A 22,383-nucleotide genomic window follows, 5' to 3' on the forward strand; every position below is an offset into this window, starting at 1 on the left:
AAAAAAAAAAGAAAAGGAAATTGAATTAAAATAGTAAAATGGAATAGAGGTAAGTCCCAAAAGACAAAAACAAACAAACAAAAGAACAAATAATTTGTAAACAAATAATATGGCCTAAGAATATTTTACTGGGCTTGGCATGTGTAGCTCAGTGAGCATGGGTATTACCAAGGGTGGCAGGTTCAAGCCTGGCCCGGGCCTGGTAAATAATGACAACTCCAACCAAAAAATAGCTGGGTGTTGTGGCAGGCACCTGTAGTCCGAGCTACTTGGGAAGCTGAGGAAAAAGAATTGCTTAAGTACAAGAATTTGAGGTTGCTGTGAGCTGTGACACCAGGGCACTCTACCAAGGGCAACATAATGAAACTGTCTCAAAAAAAAAAAAAAAGGAATATTTTACTGAAGTAAAAGAGTTGGATTCATATAGTGAAAGAACAAACTTTGATGAAGAGACGTATGTTCAAAATAATAAACAAGATATATTCTAGAAAATTTGTAGAGTTCAAATGAAAATGAAATGAGTATTTGGGTAACCAAGCATAAAGATCAAGGGGTAGGTGTGAGGGATAAACATGGTCTCAGGCTTCTCCATAGAAAACCCCAAAGCAAGATATTGTAGAAGAATCCTACAACAACCTCAAGAATAGATAATGGGCAGGGTGTGGGAGCCTAAGAATGTTACACCTGGTCAAGCTATGACTTAAAAAATAAAGCAATATACCAAAACTGTAAGAACTCAGAAAAATATTATTCCCACGGGATTTCTAGAGTAATCTAGTAGAATAAGAAAATCTATAGAAAAGATGATTGGTGACAGGATTAACTCTTAAACAGTGAGGACTAAAAGAAAAATATATATATGTAGGATTAGAATTATGAGAGTGTAAATGTTGTATGCTCTTATGCTATAGAAATAATATAACAGAAATGCAAAGAGCAGGAGAAAGGATGAGAAGTAGTGCAAATATTCCAATGTCCTTATCTTTAATAGCTTCAGAGTAAAGCACATCGCTAAAAGCTAACCTATCATTAGTAGAAATATAATTAATAGAGATTAATACCATGAAAGACAATATAATCAACCCAAATCAAATGATACAGGAGAGGGAATGGATAAGGGAAAAGGAAATATAGTACCTTTATCATTGCTGATGAAAACAACTCAGGTGTGTTTAAAGAAATAGGGAAGTAGATTAGTGAATTATAAAATATTCTTGCTATACAGATACTCACTAGAATGAAAGTACCAAACTTACTAATTATTATAAGAAATGAACACATGGGGGGAGCCAACATGAAAGGTTTTTAGCAGGCATAAAAACAAAAAGCAAAACATAAAATGACAACCGAAACTAAATACATTTATCATCATAATAAACATACACAAGTTAACTCATCTATTAAGAGACATGAGTTAAGATTAGGGCTTTCTAGTAATAAATGCAAAAAATGACAATAGATCTTGTGCAACGTCAATTAGTACCTGCCATAAACATCTCCATTAATGATAATAAGGCATTTCAACAACAAATAAGAATCCTTGATTTTTTAAGGAAAAAAATGAGGTAAACATTATAATAAAGCCTATTAACAGAATATATAACTCAGTCTAAGAGCCTGAAATGTAGTTTAAAAAAAAAAAAAACAAAAAACTGGAAGCACCTCCATTAAAATCAGGAACATGACAGGATACCTATAACAAACACAATTATTCAATTTTCTTGCAGGTATTAGCCAACACTAATAAAAATATATAAATGAGAAAAACAAAATTTGTAAAGGAAGAAAGCTTTTTGATTGTTTTGGTGACTTACCATTGATTCTTCCTTATGATTATGTGGGTTAACTAGACAGTTCTGCTTTGCTCTCTAGAGTAATTCAAAGTTTCTACCCTAAATCACTCAAATAGTTAACAAAGCCAATATAAGATTCTAATGTTAGATAATGTTTAACTAAAGAAACATTTTCAAGGCAGGATAAAATGTATTTTATCTGGAGTTCTTTGGAGGTTATAATCACTTGTTCCTTTTTTAAAATGGATGCTTAACGATGCCTGTCTTCTTTTTACTAAATAAAAAATATGTTCCAAACCCAAGATTTCTGTGATTAAGTTTGTAAACTGACCTTTTCACCTTAGTTTACAAAGACATTGTGACTCGTGCATTTATTGTTCTAGATATAGTACTGAAGCAGAAGCTTGATCGAGAGTCCAGTATCAGAGAAAGAAAAACGGTCTAGATGAATAACGTGGCATGTTTTATTCTGTAAGTGGCTTAAAGCATTTGATTCTCCTTGATGTGGATGGAATATACACACTTTGGAACCAAAAATGTGAGTTATGTGAGGTTTGACTGATACTTTCCTAAGGTGACCCAGCCCTTTCATCAGCAGTATTCTGTTTTCTCTCAAATACAAAGACTACATACATCCAACGTTTCAAAAGAGGCAAACATGTTTGTGATATTACAGAGTTGACTGACTGGTATTTGAAGAAACCATGTTATTTCTTGCTATCTCAGAAAACAAAGAACAGTAAGTCTAGAATAATGATAAACAACTTTTAAGAATAAAAATGTTACCTTTCTGTCTGCCCCATAGTTCTTCTTTTTGGAAACTGCCTCTACTGTATGTTCTGATTCCGGTAGGGTTGTCAATTAAGGGGCCACTCCCGTTTCAGAGGTTGTATGTGACCACGCGGGGATAATCAAAGTTCTTATTCAGTGATTGAAAGGGAACTGGAAAAGAGAGGCGAGTCTATCTTTTGTGAGAGATTGAGTTTAAAAATCTTGTAAATATGGAAACGTTAGGACCATCTTTCTAATTTTGTGGAGACAGCCTAGCTAAAGATGAACTCAAAAGATAGTAACATAGAAAGATGTAGATAGACTGACCTCAGGATACCATTGGAACATTTAGATCAAATGACAAGCTATACCTGAAGGATGGATTATATTAAGTCAAATAATAGGAAAAAAATTAATCTTATTGAACTATTATCAACTATTTTGGGAACATTATTTGCAGGATGCTAGTTTAAACCCAAACATTCAAATGTGCAAAAACCATACATTAATAGGCCTGTATCCTTTTGCCACACTCATTAGAATTGTATTTATCCACTTCATGAAATCTCAGAGTTCTGTTTTGTCTGCATTACCATCCTTGTACTATGGTGTTTGTGTAATTCTTTTATGAGGAAAAATAAGGGATTATTGTAGGTAATGTTAAGACAACAAGTATAATCCAACCAAGATTATAATAAGCAAATAAATTCTTAAAAATGACACATAAAAAACACTTTTAACAGCTTATATATCCTGCTACAACTATAATGACATCAAAATGACTTTTGGCTTATTCATTTTTTTAAAAATAACAAATTTGATGCCATATTAAAGTAGTTGAAAGATACAGAGTAAACAAAAAACTTCCAAGATAAATAAAAATCTGTATGTTGAAACAAACTGAATGTGTATTGATATAAAGAAGGAATTATATTACACTGAAATATATCAGTGACTACTCATATGAAGAACTGTAAGCATAGAATTGAAAATGACAGCTGAAGCGAATATTAATAAACAGTAAGTCATAATTAAATTTAGAATGAATTTTAAATGATAGTAATGTCTACATAATCTTTTTATAGTTGAGGGAAAGACCAAAAATGTTAAGTTTTGAAAATTTTAGGTTCTTTTTAAGATACATAGTAGCTAAATCAAAATTACATAGCTACTTTCTTTAACAAAAGTCATCTACTGATAAAGGCCAAGAATCCTCTACAACAAAGCTTACAGGTGGTTATAACTATCTCTAATTATGGCAAAAAATGATATTTCTAATATTTCCAACATAAAGCAAGGATAATCAAGGTAATCCCTTTTTATAAGTATAAAGCATATATATTATAATCAGTCTTTTTGTGGGAATATAGATTTATATGGAAGTTAAATTAGGAAGGGATTAGTACAACATTAAAGATCTTTACAAAAAATAATCCATATAAGTCCTATAAATGACAATCAGATTTGGACATGCTCAAATATTCTAGATGTAAACTAGCATCCTGCAAAATAATGTTCCCAAAATAGTTGATACTCGTTTAATAAAATAAACCTTAACCTACCATCTACAAGTGTTATAAAGTTTCCTCTTAAAGAAAAGGGGTCCCTTAGAGAAAACTATTATGTAAATAACACTATAGGCAGTATAAGAATATGGCAGAGTTATGAGACACAAAATGACAAATTATAAAATATAAAATACTTCTATATACATTGTTGATATATACAACTAAACAACATATAAGGCATTACAGAATTGGCCCATGAAAGATACAAGAATTAAGTACCAGTATGATCAGAGAAAAGAAATCAATTCCAGTGAAGATGGTTAGGTGTGAAATTCAAAGAAACTGAGATTTATGGATGGACAGAAGAGGCTAAAAGCACTCCAAAAAAAGCAAGCAGTAAGGCTGGGGGTGGTGGTGGCTCAGGCTGTAATCCTAGTCCTCTGAGAGGCTGAGACAGGAGAACTGTTTGAGGTCAGATGTTCAAGACCAGCCTGAGCCAAAATGCAACCCCATCTCCATCAAAAAGAGGATAGGGCACTGGTGCCATATACTGAGGGTGGCCGGTTCAAACCAGGCCCCAGCCAAACTGCAACAAAAAAATAGCCAGGCATTGTGGTGGGCACCTATAGTCCCAGCTACTTGGGAGGCTGAGGCAAGAGAATCGCCTGGACCCAGGAGTTGGAGGTTGCTGTGAGCTGTGTGATGCCACAGCACTCTAAGCACTCTACCAAGGGTGACAAAGTGAGACTCTGTCTCTACAAAAAAAAAAAATAGAAAAAATTAGCTGGGCATGGTGGCACATACCTATAGTCGTAGCTACATGGGAGGGTGAGGCAGGAGGGTCCTGAGCCAAGGAGTTTGAAGTTGCGTTGAGCGATAATGATACCACTGCACTCTACCCAGGTGACACAGAGCTAGACTGTCTCAAAAATAAGGAGTGAGCAGGGAGGAGCTTCAGCTTGTATCCTTTCAATCCTCAGAAGTATCCAAAGCACCGTCACAACATAGTGAAGACACTTCAGGGAGAGATAGAAGATTCCCAGTTTTTTATTTTCTTATACAGAAACTACTTGACATTTAAGTTTATTATATATTTTTAGACAAGTGATATAGGTTAGCCAAAATGTTATTACTCTTTAGTATATATTGATATGAAAATACCATTTACAAAATGATATACAATGGTCCCTGACTTAAGATAGCTTGACTTTAAGATGGTGCAAAAGTGATATTAAAATTTTAAATCTTGATCTTTTCTCAGGATAAAGATACATAATACAATATTCTCACAATGCTGGGCAGCAGCCCAGCTGATACTACAGCGTGCTGTGTTACCACATGATTTGCCCAACTATTGGCTAGTAAGTGTTCTGAGCATGTTTATGGTTCTAGGCTAAGGTATCAAGTTCGATAATTTAGGTGTATTACATCCATTTTTAACTTAGGATACTTTCCACTTATGACCGGGCTCACTGGGATGTACCTCTATGGTAGGTCAAGGAGTATCTATATACTTGTAGCACAGTAACTACCATAGTACCACAGCTCTCAGACACCTGAAGAGTGGTGAAAATCATACACTCCACGCTAGGTGTTTCCTATTTCTAACATTTCCTAGGTCTCCTAAAACCACTTAGGAGGAATAAAGAACCCTCACTGACTTTTGTCCTCTGGTTAGATTTCTTATACTGGTTCAGCAAATTCCAACTGGGCAAAAAGGTAAAAAAGTAGTAGAGAAAAAAATTCATACAGTGAGTAAATTAACTGAAGGGAAAATTACATGGTAATAGAAAAACTGGAAAGAGAAAGATTCTCATTTTTTATCCTGCAAAGATTAATTCTTTAAAGCAAAATACAAAATAAGCATTAAATAGTCCTTACTGTGATTTTAATTATATCATTTTATACCATACAATAATAAACGCCCCCTTGAACATTTTATGTACTCATATTTTGAAGCAAATGGTATAACTGTCCATAATTTCCAAAGAAATTTTAATTCTAGCACAAAGCCTGTCTGTGACCTTGAAAACAGTATTAATTTTTCTCCCCTGTAATAACAAAGGTGTTCCTGATGATATCTGAAGTTTCTCCTAGTTCCAAATGTTAATGATGCGTCATTACTTACAGCTAATTCGCTACTTCCTTTTTCCTAAATTAGACTTCTTAAATCAGTTTTTCCTAATTATGATGGAAAGTTTCCAAAATGTACCACATTTTAGAAATATTAAAATTCAAATCTACTTCTGACAAAGATTGAAAATAATGACCTTACAAATAAATTAAAATCCTTTATTTCCTACCAACCATGTTCTAGCAATATTGGAAGCATTAATTAAAATTTGGAACTGTATAAAAACCTTAAAGCAACAGTTAGCGAAAGTAAAACCATAACAATAGTCCCTATTAACTTACCAAGTTAAAGATGTGCATTAGAAATAGATATTACACTAGAAAATTAAGTAGATTACCTATAGTCTGATGACCCTCTGCAATCACAGTACTTAGAAGCATAACTAATTTCCTGTGTATAATTTTAGCATACGATTGGTAACTTCCCTAAATTTCCAAAACTTGTATGTAATCACTTTCCCATACATTTCCAAGAAAAGGTTTCATTTACCATTGCAAACATTGATTTATTAAATAATAAAGTAGAAGTCCATGCTTTATAAATATATTTCTCACAGAGAATTCAAGAAAAAAATTTTTCCTATCACAGATAGTTATCAATCATCTTTAAGTCTTCTAGCTAATATTTCATTAAAGAAATTAAGTGGGAGCTGCATTTACAGATGATGCTCGTGCTTTGGCCATTCTCCGAACCAATGCTTCTTGTCTTTTTCTCTGAATTTCTTCAGGAGAACATTTTTTATTTTTCTCCTCTTCCTCTAAAAATTAAACAAAATATAGGTTTTAGTTTTTAGCCTATGAAGTCATTCTGAACATGAGTTTTAACTTTTGCTTTTTTATTATTCAGCATTGCTGTACTGGTTTGGCTATTAAACCAAACTAAACTACTACACGTAAGAATCCAAGTGGATATATACAGACATAATACTCCAGGTCAATAGAAAAATCAAGCACTGATTAATCTGTCCCTATTTGATAACACTTTTCACAGTGTGATAAAGTTGTTTAATTAAAAACTATTTATTTTGACTACCCATAGAGCAATTCTTATGAATAATCAGATCTAATTTATATGAACTCTGAATTAATATAACTAGGAATTTAAACGTTGTATGAACTTTAAGAAAAGTAGCCTAATTATATTGAGTGTATTTTTACTACAAAGTAAGTTGTATTAATTTTCATGTCTATTTTTTTCACTATAGAGCTATAAAGTTTTTATTTTATCCACTGAGAAAAAAATATCTTAGCGTGACAGAATGAAATCTCTCATGTTAAAATGACCACAAGTGACTCACTGCTGGATGTTTATTTGGAGGATGCATTTTGCAGAAACTTTAAAATGGTCTCTATTAACTTACAAAGTTGAAGCTTTGTATTAGGAATTACAAGTTGACCATCTCCCTACACTCATCACCTCATTATGTTAACCTAATTTTCACAGACCAGATGTGTCTCAAATATGCGTTTCAGTACAATAGCCTTAGTTCCTGATGTTGACCACTCTGTATGTTGGCCAGTCTGTTACAGTCCCTTGGTGGTCAACTTACATAGATTCTACTGTATTTTCTTATTTAAATGATATCTTAAGTTTAAGACCATTACACTAATACATATTTAAGTAAACTTTTATTGGTAAAATTATTTGTTATAAAATGTGCTTTTTAAGAAGTAGAGAAATACTGATATTTAGAAAAAGATTCAGAATTTATTATAAGACATTTCTCTCACTAACTAAAAAATGCATTTTCCAAAATATATTCTCTGTCTCCCCTCTTCTTTTCTTGGTGTAATCAGAAATGGGAGAGGGTATGCGGTAAGAAATACATATTTTAATTCCCTAGATGATTCTGATGTCTTTTGTTTCCTAAGCTAGTTATCTAACAGACCATAGCTATTTTTCCTTACAGAAAGATACTAGAAGATATTTTTATAATGACCTTGACTAATTATTTAATATTTTAGGCTGAAAGCTGAGAAACACAAAAAACTTAGGAGATACAGAGTTTATATTCAGCTGACTGTATGAAAGGAAAACATGTCAATAATCCACAGTAACAGAAAAGAATGCAACTTCCTAAAATTGGTCTGACAACTGGTTTGCTGATACTTTGGGATAATTTCAAATGACATCAAGTCACATTATGAGTATTGATGTAGGGACTCTTCCATTTTTATAATAAGAAAACACAGGAAAGTCTCAAAATATTGCAAAGTATTAAACAGTGGTTCTTCTTAACCTTTACCTTAAAGTATGAAGGGTCAGGAAGTAACTATTTTAACTTTTGAGGTCTCTTTCTGCAACTGCTCGCCTCTGCCACTGTAGCATGAAAACAGTCATGGACAGTACCATAAAAAAAAGGTTATGTTTGAATAAAACTCAGTTTACAGATAATGAAATTTGGATTTCATGTATAGTAGAACCTCTGTAAGCTGACCACCCAAAGGACTGTAACAGACTAGTCAACATATGGAGGTGGTCAACATAAGAAACCAGGCCTATGCACATGTGATGTGATGCATGTCTGATCTATGAAAATTAGGTCAACTTAAAGAGGTGGTCAATGTAGGAAGGCAGTCAAATAGGAATTCTACTGTAATTTTCAAATGTCACAAAATATTCTCCCTCTGATTTTTTTTCAACCATTTTCAAATGTAAAAATCGGCTCGGCGCCTGTGGCTCAAGTGGCTAAGGCTCCAGCCACGTACACCCAAGGTGGCGGGTTCGAATCCAGCCCGGGCCGAGGGCTGCAACCAAAATATAGCCCGGCGTTGTGGCAGGCGCCTGTGGTCCCAGCTACTTGGGAGGCTGAGGCAGAAGACTCGCTTGAGCCCAGGAGTTGGAGGTTGCTGTGAGCTATGGCACCATGGCACTTTACTGAGGGCAACATAGACTCTGTCTCAAAAAAAAAAAAAAGAATCATTTTTAGTGTGCTGACTATACAAAAACAGGCTGCAGGTTTGCCAACTCCTTCCTGAAATCCACTGAGGGATTTGAGTGGGTTTTGTTTCAAAGATACTCCCTGGAGTGCAGCTTGCTATACACCGAAGTAAAAGAAAAGTGCAAACAATAGAAAACATCAACAAGATTAACACTAAGAGATTAGGTGTTAGGAATAAACTTACAGGAAAAACTGATAATGTTTGCTAAATGGCAGATTACCCATACATAAAAAATACAGATAACAGAATAGATAGGAGTTTTGGAAAAACTCAAAATACCCCAGAGAGATTTAGTCTTTAATGGAATCATAATGACATGTGACCTTGAACAACATGGATCTGAACTGTGCAGACCCACTTACAGGCAGATTTCCTTCTGTTTCTGTTCCCCCCACCCCCGACACAGCACATCAACCTCTCCTCTGCTTCCTCCTCAGCCTATTCAACGTGAAGATGGTAAGGATGCAAGACCTTTACAATGATCCACTTCCACTTAACGAATAACAAATTTCTTTTCTCTTCCTTGTGATTTTCTTAGTAACATTTTATTTTCTCTAGCTTGTTTCATTGTAAGAAAATGGTATATAACAAATGTAACATAAGAAATATGTATATCATCTGTAAGGTTTCTAGTCAACAGCGGTTATTAGCAGTTAAGTCTTGGAGCCAATAGTCATATATAGATTTTTAACTACACAGGGAATCACTGCCCCTAAGCCCCATGCTGTTCAAGGGTCAACTGTTTATGTAAATACATTCATGCTGAGAACATGGATGAACTAGTTACAATATACTCACTTGAATAAAAACTTTCAATATTTAAAGTTAATAGAGATTGACAATAATTTTTAGTTTCAAAATATCTAGTTTAGGCTGAAATGTAGAGAATTACCCATTGTCAGCATTGATAATATAAATTGGTGTAACTTGGTTAGCAAAAAATTATGGTGATATCCATCAAAATTTAAAACTTTCTCTTATGTTGATTTTTAGGAAGTAACAAAATCATACAAACCTGCAGACATTTATATAGAGGATAGTCACTCGAGTATTGTTTATAATTGCAAAAAAACTGCAACCATCCTAAACTTTCATCATAGAGAAAGTTAATTATGGTACACCCATGTAATATACCACGTAGTCATTAAAAGGTCAATGAAGTATATACACTAACAGAAAAAGACTTTTATAATATATTAAAGAAAGGTAAAAGCAAGTTGCCAAATAGTGGGAATATAATGTATGAATCCATCCAGTAATTAAACAAATTTATAGGCATACACACACATATACACACATGAGGTCTAACAAGTTTGCAAACTCACTGTAGAAAAAGTGCCACATACCTCATTGCTGCATATCATTATGGTCACTTGTGAAACACTCTGTTTAGGAAGCTATGCCCTGACTCCAGCACTTCAGTCTACCTTTCAAAGCAATTTTGGAACTCTTTTTCTGGAATGGCCATCAGAGCTGTAAGAAATCTGACAATTAAGCGGATGAATTCATCCTAGAAAAAGTGCTTTGAAGGGCGTACAGTGGCGCTGGTCTGGGTGCACAGCTTCCCAAGGGCAGTACTTTGAAGGTGACTGTAGCGATATTCAGCAATGAGGTATGTAACATTTTTTCAAGGATGAATTCACAAACTTACCACATTGTTGACTGGCAATTTTTATGCAGAAGTTATCCCATGTCACTGGCTGTTATTCTGTAATTGAACATGAAAGTGAAATGAAGCTAATGTGACCTCCATATGGTTCCACTGCTTCATCGAGGGATAACTCCTCCTAATTTCCTCCTGAAATTTTGGAATAAAGTAACACAAAAGTGGCTTATAGTCTGCCTTCATTAGATGTAGCTTATGAGTTATCACTATTATGAAAAAACATAAGGATCTGCTTGAACTTCATTCTGGTCACAGCTTTAGGAAATATTGGTGTTTCAAGCAAAGGGTCCACTGACCAATAATCTCTCCAATGTGACTTTTTGGTTTGTCCCATCAACATCAATAAATTGAGAAATTTCTCTGTGTCACTAATGTTAACTTCCATCCATGGTAAAGTTTTATCAGAGTTTTTATAAAATTGTTCCATCTGGTGGTGGTATAATCTGTTTAAGAAGCAACTAAATCAAAAAACTACCATCAAAAAGTAAATCTGTCATTTCACTGATAACTCTACGGATCACTAAATTCAACACCTACATTCAAAATATTCATATAATCCTCCAAGGTTGGTGTAATATCTATCATTTTCAGTCCACTCTTCAAAATCACTTTCATTATCAGACTCTATTACATTTCTTTTTTGCTGTTCTAATATCTGATTTATAATTGTCTTCTGATAAACTATCATTTTCCAGATCACTACAAAATATTTCAAAATCACTTGAACAATCAGATAAAGCATTTGCATAAAATTCATTGAAAAATTCTTCACCATCACAAACCATCATGGTTAACATGTTTGTAACACTAGAATTATGATAAACACCTGAATACCTAGAAAAATAATTTTTTATAATAAAGTGAACACGATTAAACATGATCACGAAAGCTTTTAATATCCTACATTACCCTATGTTTTAAAAATTGCAATGCTAATAGAAGTGCAAACAGAAGTTAACTTGTGACTACTCAACAATGTGTTAAGTGTCCAACCTTGTGTATTTGCACATGCACAAACCTCCCTTTTTATCTGCATAGCAAATGCTACAGGACTACCAAGCTGTTAGTAGTAGTTTCCCCTGAGCGATGGTAGTGGAGAAAAGAGAAATAGAGGACATAACTTTTTACTTCATATTATTTTATACTATTCTCTTTCTTTTTAGACTATCAGTATATCACTGTTGTAAGTTAAAAAAAAGAATAGTTACTTAAATAGGAAAGTTACAGCAGTAATGCCAAACAGATAATAGTCATTAAATATTTAATTACAACCTGTGATAAAATAAATTAATAAAAAATAATCAAGGAAAAGACTGACTTAACAGATTCTTTAAGAAAGGCCTCTGCAAGCAATTAATACTTATATTGAAATACAAGAAAGCACAAACAAAAACACTGAGGGTAGGGAGAGTCAAATATGGGAAGAAGTAGTTTTAGTCAAAGGCGATAGCATAGTTTAAGTTCCTAAACTAGAAAAGAACACACTCTTTTTGAGAAATGGAAAGACAGCTGGTGTCGCTGAAGCTTTGTAAGAGAAAACAAGGCGAGGGAGGTTAAACAATCCAGAGCTTTGTAGATGACAACGTAAAGTTTGGATGTTTTTTGAAATATGAAGGGCAGCCACTGAAGGTTGTTTAAAGCACAGGCAGGCCACGTGAGCCCATTCTGCTATTTGGAGAATTGATAGGAAACAGATAAAGGAACTGCAATAATCAAGAAATGTTGTTAGGTAAGGGGAGCAGAAAGTGAGAAAAAGGGACAGTCGTGAGATATAATTTTTGAGATGTAAACAGTGGAACTTATTTACAGAATGGAAAATTGGGGAAAAGAGGGAATGGAAGATCAGAAATGACAGGTGGTATCCAATAAGTAAGTCACAATTTTAACCAACACAATTATAATGTTTTATATTAGATATTAGACTAGCAAAAGTATTTAATTAGAATGCTCTAAATCAGGGGTCCTCAAACTTTTTAAAAAGGGAGCCAGTTCACTGTCCCTCAGATGGTTGGAGGGCCGGACTGCGGGCCCCGGGACGAGTCAGCTGCTAAGCAGGACAGGCAGTGGCGGCAAAAACACCCCACAGGCCAGATAAATGTCCTAGACGGGCTGCATGTGGCCCATGGGCCGTAGTTTGAGGATGCCTGCTCTAAATTTTATATTGTTCACCTCAATCTGAATGTAGGAGTAAGATTGCTCAAGTTCTGAAACAAAGAGATATTTTGTAAATATAATCTTAAAACACTGTAATACATATATCTAAAAGTATAATTTTCCAAAAAATAATGCAAAAATCATTCAGTAAGTATTTACTTAGTAACCACTACATACTAATCACTGTATTAAGTGCTGAGAAAGAATTTGAAAAATAAACCACCTATTCTTCATGTCCTACAGCATAATTATTTGCAAGAATCACTTTAAGAATTCTAGACAAACATCACAGAATAGTTTTCCCTTTTGTTAACTCACACTCAAAACAACCAATAACTAGTTTTACCACTTTTCAGTATGATGCTTTTCACAAATTATTTCATACATACCTTTTGAAGACTGTTCCAAAGACTGCTGTTGAACAACCTCTCCCAGTAATGGGCTGACAGAAGCAGTTTTCTTTTTCGCCAAATCCTGTGTCATTTTGGTAACAGACACGCTTCCCATTACACAATTTTGATTAAACCGAGAAAGATTCTGAGAATTTTTCATCTTTGTAAATGTATACTTTGAAGATTTAACGTTACTGTTAAGGATGCTCTGACCTTCATCTGTTATAGTCTTATGGGATAGTTGTGGAGTATTCAATGTCTTCATACAAGCAGCAATTTCTGTACCCACATGATCTGAGTTCACATTCAAAACTGAACTTCTAGTAAGAGCTGATTTGAAATTATTCACTTGTATTGGAACACCAGTGTTAGCCCTACAGACACTGATTTGACAATCTGCATTCTTAGAATATATAGCCAAGTTTGTTGTAGCACCTAAAAAACTTGGCGAATTTCCACATATTTCTCCTTTCTCCATCTTTACTGACTTATCCATTTGCAAGCTATTTGTTAAAGAAGACGTTTGCCTTGAAATGTTGCCCAGATTCAGATGCTTTGACTGTACCAAATGACTTCCTTGTTTAGATGTAGTAAACATGTCTTTGGCTCCATGTATGGAATTATTATTGGCCTCAAGTATGCTCTCTGATGTCCTGCTATCCCTTCTATTGTCTTCTTGCTGAGTTAGTCTTTCAACGTCATCACATGCTTGGTACAACAAATCATCATCTACATCATCTGCTTCCCAGCTATCTTCTAGCTGATGACATGCTTTAATAACTTCATTGGTGAATGATGGATCATTCCAATCATCAAAGAACAAACTCGATTTTGATGCATTAGTCTGATCTCGGTTACTAACACTGGTTTCATTGCCTAGAGTTGCAGAGCCAGTATCAACAGGTGCTTTAACAGAATGACTAAAAATGGGCTTATTTTTTTGATCATTAGAATATCCAGAGTTCAAAGCAGATGTTTCAGAAGCATTTACACAAGAAGTAAATTTAGCACAAATATCTTCCTTTACTTTTGTCAAACTAGATGCAGTTGCAGTATCTTGAATTTTGTCTTGAATAACAATTTTATTGAAGGATGTCTCAAATTTCTTGTTATTTTCAGTGGATGGTAATTTGTTTGATTTATCATTTGGATTTAGTGAAATTTGATATTCCCTGTTAGGTGTCTCTGAAGGAAGACTTTGTAAAATTTCTGAATCTCTTAATCTAACATCTAGACTTGTATTTGTTCCTGACTTACTTTTATCGTTTTTCCCATTAAAGGTACAAAGTCCCTTTTGATCAGTAACTTGGGCTGTTTTAGAAGGGACGAGTTCAGGCACTTTGACGTTTTGCATAACAAAACATTCATTACCTAGCAAGTTTTCCCAATCGTCCTCAAAATCACTGGTAATAAATGCATCAGGGGGCTTATAACAAGTTTTGGGCTCCTTAGTACAGGAAGTCACACATGATTGTGTCATTACAGGAGTATCCAAAGGAGAAGAAAGTGAACCCAGAGTTTTATTTAGCAGTTTTTCAGAGACCAGAGTTTCATTAATTACTTTGTCCTCTTTCAAAGCATTTTTCTTTCCAAAGGTAGTATTGCTGGTGTTCAAAAAAGCTTCTTGGCTTAACCATCCACTACATTTCTGAGTTGAACCATCAAAAATGGCATTAAGGGCTGCTTCAACATTTTGGTCAAATGGCTTCTGACTGCTACTTTGATCATTTTCGTCAGGTATCTTGGTGTTTCCTTTGATTGGCTTCTTTATTATACCATTATCTACTTTAGTACCTATATTATATAATGACTGCATTTGTACATTATCTTTGTAATTATTTAAAGTCTTTGTTTCTGAAATCATCTGAATAAAATCATAATTCCTCTTATCTTGCTCTTGGATGACATCTAGCTCTTCCATATTTTTGTCAAATTGTTTAGCCAATTTCATAAGTTCTTCTTCTTGATTTTGTGTTCTTAACCTATTAACATTAAAAATTATAACTAAGAGATGTTCTAGAAGACATTACAAATATTCAATTGTTATTTAACATATTTTGATGTTAAAATTCAAAAATTTTAACACTTTTATTGTAATTACTTTTACTCCGTAATTTTACAGATTAAGCCTAAGGAAATTTTTTGTTTGTTTTTGAGACAGAGTCTCACACTGTCACCCTTGGTAGAATGCCGTGGTGTCACAGCTCACAGCAACCTCCAACTCTTGGGCGTAAGTGATTCTCTTGCCTCAGCCTCCCAGGTAGCTGGGATCATAGGCGCCTGCCCACAACGCCCGGCTATTTTTATTGCAGTTGTCATTGTTGGTTCAAACTCGTCAACTTTGGTATATGTGGCTGGAGCCATAACCACTGTGGAATAGGAGTCGATTCAAGGAAATTTTTTATTAACTATTTTGATATAGTCACAAAACTAAAACAGAATATTTTGTTTTAAAAGACAGTGCTACTCTATCACCCAGGCTAGAGTGCAATGACATGATTTTAAGCTTACTACAGCCTCAAACTCCTAGGTTCAAGTAACCCTCCTGCCTCAGCCTCCCAAGTAGCTAGGACTATACGAGCCCACCACCATATCCAGCTAATTGTTTTTATTTTTGTAGAGATAGGATCTTGTTATGTTACCCAGGTCAATCTGAACTCCTGGTCTCGAGTGATCCTCCTGCCTCAGCCTCCCAAAGTGCTGGGATTATAGGTGAGAGCCACCTCATCTAATGAAACAGAACATTATTTTAAAATATTTGCTTCACTGAATTTCACAATATCTGAAAAGTAAAAACTCACTTTGTGCAGCTGAATTTTGCTCTTGATTTTCCTTTTGCTATACTGGGAGTACAAGGAATAGCAGTTTCACCAATCCACATGCCCAGCATAGAGTTTGTTGTTGGTTTTTCATCCTTTTGGCAGAGGGGGATAAAAAGAAGATGAAATCAAATATTTTAGAAAAGAGAAAGAGAGAGAAGTAAAAAAAGAAAGGCAGAAAACAAACCTAACAGCCTTGAAACAAACCTTTGAATCATTATAGCAATAAATTCTGGTGGGTAGTAGTTATCAAACAAACTCAATGAGAAGCTGGGGTATAGCCATAAAAAGTTACAAAAAGTAACCCATTTGTGTTTCACAGAATGAAAACATTCTGAACTAGATTATTGCTTACTTTAAAAAATATTAAGATTTATCAAATGTGTATTTGATAAACATTTTTATCAAAATTAAACTGACTCATTTTAATTGTCATAAGATACTCATATGAACATTAGCATCAGAAACAAAAAATTGTGGCAGAAAACAACAGAATTGAGAATAAAAAGAAATACACATGGAATCGTTTCTGTATTAACTGACTCCAAATTACTCTTATCTTCATTATAATAACCTTTATCAAAAGTTAGACAATTATCTCCTAATGTTGACCTAAATTCAGCACACAGAAATTAATGCCAGGACAGAATTAGAGATAAGAGTAAGGTTAGAACTAAAGCTAAAATGAAGTAGGAATAAGGACAAAAAATAAGGAGAAAAAAGTTTAACCTTTTTAGATCTGGATAAAATCTAAGAAAAAGCCACTTCAGATTTGAATATTTTTTGAATATCTGAATATTTGAATATTTCAATCACTTGATTACATAAGAATTAGAGAATAAACTTTATACATTTGTTGCAAATGAGACAACAAATCAAATTAACCCTTTTTACTCTATTTTATAGTACTTAGAACTATCACACAAGGTAAAAATAATCTGAGATTATAGGTTACTCAAGGACAAAAACTCGTTTTATGATAGCTCAGCATCTACCACAACTACTGGGCATACAGGTGTCAGTTTACATTTATTTACTAGAAGGTTTAGGTGAAAAGACCCTGGAAGTACACTTAGTACTTCAAAATCCTCAATCAGTCAAGTTTTTTTAATGTCCACTTGAGCCTCACTGACTTTAGCTTTACAAATACTCAAGAAAATGATTTCAGCAACCATCTTGGAAATTTAAGAAAATTCTTGATGATTTAATTATGGATTCTGCCATTTACCAAGTAATTTATAATTCAACTAATTTTCAGAGAATTAAATTATGACAAATTTATGTGCCAAATTTTACATGAGCAAGAGTAACATACATAGTAAGTACATTTGTATCCCATTAGTAAGTGTTCTATTTTACATATTTCTTCATTAACAATTACATAAACTAGTGATTCCCAGTTACGGTCCAGGTGCTATACAAGATATCTCAATGCATGACTTCATTTCATTCTAAAGAGTATACTGTGTAAAGCTTTATGAATGGTGGTAAGACATGACATACACATACCATCTTCAAAAAACAACACCGGATAAAAAGTATCCCTGAAGAGTGAAATAAACTATCCAATTAAAATGGAAGTAGGGACTGAAAAAAATGGCACCTCTGAGAACATTAAGATGAAATGAAATGATGTGAGCATAAATCACATAAAAATAAACAGCATTAATATCTGTCATTCTGAGAACATGACAAGCTTTTAAGAGACCCTGATAATGCCAAAGATTTATATTTAAGAGTGCTCAGCTGAAGAGGGTAATGTTAAAAAGCAACTAATTTCACTGTATTTTTTCTTTCATACACGTTACCACTTGTGTACTGCTACCATTTTTTTATGTGTGCTGTTACTTACAGCCCATTTAGGTAAAGGGTCCAATAATTTACTCAACTATCTTTTGATCACTATTTAGGCTGGCCAGCCCAAACACATTTTATTATGCTTCTTTCATGTGAAACCCACTTAACGAAGATCTATTGTTAACGTACAGAGTGAGTAGTATTATGGCACAAACGCTATTTAACTAATGAACCATACGTAAAATGAATGTCTATGACATGCCAAACATGGAATGTAGAGCTAGTAGTAGCAACAGAGTTATTTTGATTGTACTAGTGATGTTTTGGATTTGTATAGCTGCTAAGAAAAACTTTATTTTCCGTCTATTCCACCTGGATGAGGGTGATTTCCCACAACCACCTTTTGGGCCAAGTGCCATCTATTGTTTATGATTAGTGTAACAATGTTATGTTCCAAGGACAAGTTAAGAAAAAAAAACCACACTGCCTTCAGAGAAGAAACTAAGTGAAAAGTGGATGAGATTTAAATGTTATTAAATAAGAAAAAAGAGAGAAAAAAAGCTAAGAACAGTTTCAAGTGTTGAGCCTGTGCTTTTTAATAATAGTAATATAAGTAATATTAGACATTAGATTCCTTTGTGCCAAATGATTGATTTAACCTTTCCATCTCACTCAAGTAGTACAAGAACTAAAGAAAAAAAAAATTTTGAAGATGGTTCTTAACAATCTTAACATAACCTTATATCTACAGTGCTCTATCATTTACAAATAACTTATCTAATCTAATCTTCATAATGATCTACTGAAGAGCATAGGACAAGGAATAATTCTAGTTTATGTCTGAGTGAACTGAAGTTGTGAGAGTTCAGTAACTTGCCTAGTATCACACAGCACAGGAGGCTGAATGAGGACGATATTTCAGTCCAGTACTGTTTCTACTTTGATAAATATTTCTTGCTAAGTTGACACAAGTATTGAAGAACAGTTTCAATGGGGAAAGTTATACTATAGACAGCAAACAAGTATCAATCAAAAAAATTATAATTTTATTACTAGCCCTATTCTATTATTTTAGTAACTTAAAAAATGATGCCATATGTTGTTAAATACAACACTAAAGATAAAATAAACACAAAGCTCTTGTTAAAAATCATTACTCTAAAACAATTAAAAATATATGCTTGAAAATATGTCAACAATTTTATATTATATTCCTTTTTACAAAACATGCATTTCAGAAATAGAAAAGGTAAAATTAATTTTTGCTGCTCTATTTTTTGAAAAGAAAATTATAAAAACAAACATTTTTCATTTGAAGGAACTATACAAGACTAAGAGGCACATTTTTTACTGTTTTAAAAACAAGCTATAAAACTAGTGATAATTACCTGAGGAGCAATACGATTAACAATATGTGAAATCTCATCACTATCTGTGGCGTAAATCTGTTTTTTTCTTCCTTTACCTAAAGAAACAAAAACATATCTATAAATTTTAAACAAAAAAAGCCTATTTTTTAAAAAAAATAGCTGTCACTTCTTAGAAAATGATTCTAATTAGTGCAGTTTAGATGACTATATACTAGTATCACATATAGATAAAAATCACAGAAGAGTCTCAAAAAACATCTGTTATATAGCAGTTCCTGGTGGTGTTACCCAGCTAAAATTCTATAGTTAAATCCAAATCATTCATCAAATATTTACCCACATAAACACGTTAATAACAAATTACCTAACTGCTTTGTCAATGGAGAATTTTGATCCCAAAAGATATCATTCTGTCCATCTGGATCATTAGGAGAACTGAAGGTAGATGCCAATAAATCCATTTTCAGCACTCTCTTTGGTGTTTCATACCTTTCTATATAAAATATGATTAAAATAACAATTATTGCATTTTAAAGAATCACTTCATAATACCCCAAATTAAAATAATAGCTCAGACTAATTTTTGTAGTCAAATATAATTTTTCCCAGACATGATTATATTACTTGAACCACAACTGAAATGCTTGTTTCACATAAAAATCCACGTACCACTTCACGAACTTGACATTGTAAATACAAAGTCTTTTTAGATAATCTAGCAGCTCTATGAATACATTATATAATAGTGTATAACTTAGTTTCATTCAATTCATTATTACTGGGACTTGCAGGTTTCAGGGAACCATCTGCAACTTACAGGTACATTCCAAAAATGAAGCATTCCAACGGAAACTTCCATAAAAGTCTGTTTAGCCTCTTCCAGCAACTCTATTCAACCTACATTAATCACAGTACTTCAAAAAGCATTAGTGATTTAATTCTTGGGGTACTTCTGCCGAGAGTCACTTTTAAATTTCTACAAGGATTTGTTTTTGTTCATTTCAACATTGCTTTATGGCAGTCAATAGGGAGACAAAAGCAATATTTTTCGAACACGCTCTAGGAAGTCTTTTGTAAGAATGAGTTTCAAGTTTCACCAGGATGTATTAGAAGTTTTATAAAATGGCTTGGTGTCTGTGGCTCAAGCGGCTAAGGTGCCAGCCACATACACCTGAGCTGTGGTGTATGTGATGGTGGGTTTGAATCCAGCCAGGACCAGTCAAACAACAATGATGGCTGCAACCAACCAAAAAATAACCAGGAGTTGTGGTGGGCGCCTGTAGTCCCAGCTACTTGGGAGGCTGAGGCAAGAGAATCGCTTGAGCCTAGGAGTTGGAGATTGCTGTGAGCTGTGATGGAGGGCGACAGCTTGAGGCTCTGTCTCCAAAAAAAAAAAGGAGTTTTATAAAATGAACAAAAGTTGATCAGAACGAAGCCCTTAGTTCTCCACTTGGAGGGATGTTATCCATGGCTACTTCCGGTTTATTCATAATGAGGTGAGACACTGGGGAGACAGGCTATAATTTTTCATATGGCCTCTCCTCTAAAGCACTTCAGGGCCAAAAAGTAAAACTGTTGCCCTTAGTTTATTTCCAGGGACAAATTAATTCCCTGGGAATAAACTGAGGGCAACAAGCCCATCAGCAGTTTTCTCCTGGCTACTCCGCGGCTGCTGACTAGCGGAGCAGCCTAGAAATTAGCAATCCTCCCCCAAACAGGTAAATCACAGGACGTATTCCTGTGGCAGGGCCAAATGCATGGTCAAGCCTAACGGGGCTCTGCTCAACTCGGGGATAAAAGCCGTGGGTGAGTGGCACAGGGTAACTTTTGGGCTCGGCGAGGGGTGCTCTGCAAGCCGACAGAAAGCAAGCACACTTCCAGACTCCACCCCACCCAGATTCCCTGGTGCATGTTGGGTTGTGGCGCTGCGGCGCCCAAGCCCAGGCAGGCGGCGCGGCCGAAGTCTCACCCTCGGGGTTACTTTTACTGCATGATGCAGCTGCCGGAGGCTGCTCTTGCTGCCGCCTTGGCTCGTAAGGCCCCTCTCCAGGCCCGCGGAGCCCAGAATGGTGGGCCGACCTCAGTCGCCTCCTCCCTGGCTCGACCACCGAGCCGAATTCCTCAGCCACCGCTGTTTTGCGCGGCGTGTTCCTCGGACCAGGGCTGTCCCCATGTTTCCTTCGACGACTCATGGCCTATGACTTGCCTCCACCAGCAGCTTCTCCTCTCACATTTTGCAATGGGATTAAAAAAAGGCAACAACATTAAAAACTGCACTCCGCGCCAACGGCCGCAGCCATTTTGGGCGAGGGGGAGTGCGTCAAGGGTCGCCGCTGATTGGCTGCGTCGGGGAGGGGGCGGAGCTGTCGGGGTGCTGGCGGCGCGCGCGCGCTTCCGCTCCGGGACCTGATCGTGCTCCGGAGGGGGTCTGGGCTGTGGTTCCTCCGGTCAACAGAGGTAGTAGGGGTAGGGGGCCTGGTCTCCTTCACTGAGCTTGGGAACTTACAAAGTGGAAAGGAGCTTGGATACACTAGCAGATTGTTCTGAAATGAATTTACAACAAAAGTGCACATTGGATTCAGATTGTGGCTTTTTAGAATTTGTCAAGAAGAGAAAATAAAACTGCAGTTTTTCATAGATGATAAGTGCATAGAAAAAAAAACCCAAAAGTAAACAAAATTAAGTTAATAAATTAACAGTATTGCTGAATACAAAGTGAATATTCTTCCTTGTTTTTCATGTGAATAGAAAATTATCTACACACTATTTTCTTTTCTTGCAGTTTTTGGCTGGAGCTAGATTTGAACCCACCACCTCTGGCATATGAGGCCAGTGCCCTACTCCTTTGAAAGCCTCAGCCTCCACCATGTGCACTATTTTCAAAAGTCCTTTTCCCATTGCTCTGGAGGGTCACCTTTATCTTCAGTCAAGTGTCCATTTATACAAGAATAAACTTGTCACATGACACAGTGTGTGAGCAAAGTGGCTGGTGGACGCACGTCATAGGCCATGAGGCCTCGAAGGAAACAATGGGGAG

The 22,383-nt window shown here is 35.0% G+C and overlaps 1 protein-coding gene and 1 long non-coding RNA gene across 3 annotated transcripts in view; both read right to left on the reverse strand.

Annotated features, from left to right (window-relative positions):
- Positions 1-2,840, reverse strand: part of LOC111726497 — a 7,681-nt gene extending 4,841 nt beyond the window's left edge. Inside the window, exon 1 of the long non-coding RNA XR_002774261.1 lies at positions 2,580-2,840. This is a non-coding gene — a long non-coding RNA (uncharacterized LOC111726497). The remainder of the gene's footprint in view (positions 1-2,579) is intronic.
- Positions 2,841-6,690: 3,850 nt separating this feature from the next.
- Positions 6,691-21,644, reverse strand: ETAA1 (ETAA1, ATR kinase activator). 2 transcript variants are annotated; one of them, XM_003793456.3, is made up of 6 exons: positions 21,316-21,644; positions 19,711-19,839; positions 19,365-19,441; positions 16,162-16,274; positions 13,358-15,342; positions 6,691-6,963 (listed from the first exon to the last, which is right to left on the reverse strand). In XM_003793456.3, exons 1-6 carry the CDS (start codon positions 21,536-21,538, stop codon positions 6,845-6,847), a joined length of 2,646 nt encoding a protein of 881 aa, XP_003793504.1. In that variant the 5' UTR covers positions 21,539-21,644; the 3' UTR covers positions 6,691-6,844. The 2 variants fall into 2 exon arrangements, with proteins under 2 accessions (XP_003793504.1, XP_023371086.1); XM_023515318.1 differs by lacking the exon at positions 21,316-21,644 and having other exon boundaries at positions 19,716-19,779.
- Between the last annotated feature and the right edge of the window lie 739 nt (positions 21,645-22,383).

This window comes from Otolemur garnettii, unplaced genomic scaffold, assembly GCF_000181295.1.
Source record: "Otolemur garnettii isolate 467f Iridium unplaced genomic scaffold, OtoGar3 scaffold00068, whole genome shotgun sequence".
NCBI lineage: Eukaryota > Metazoa > Chordata > Mammalia > Primates > Galagidae > Otolemur > Otolemur garnettii.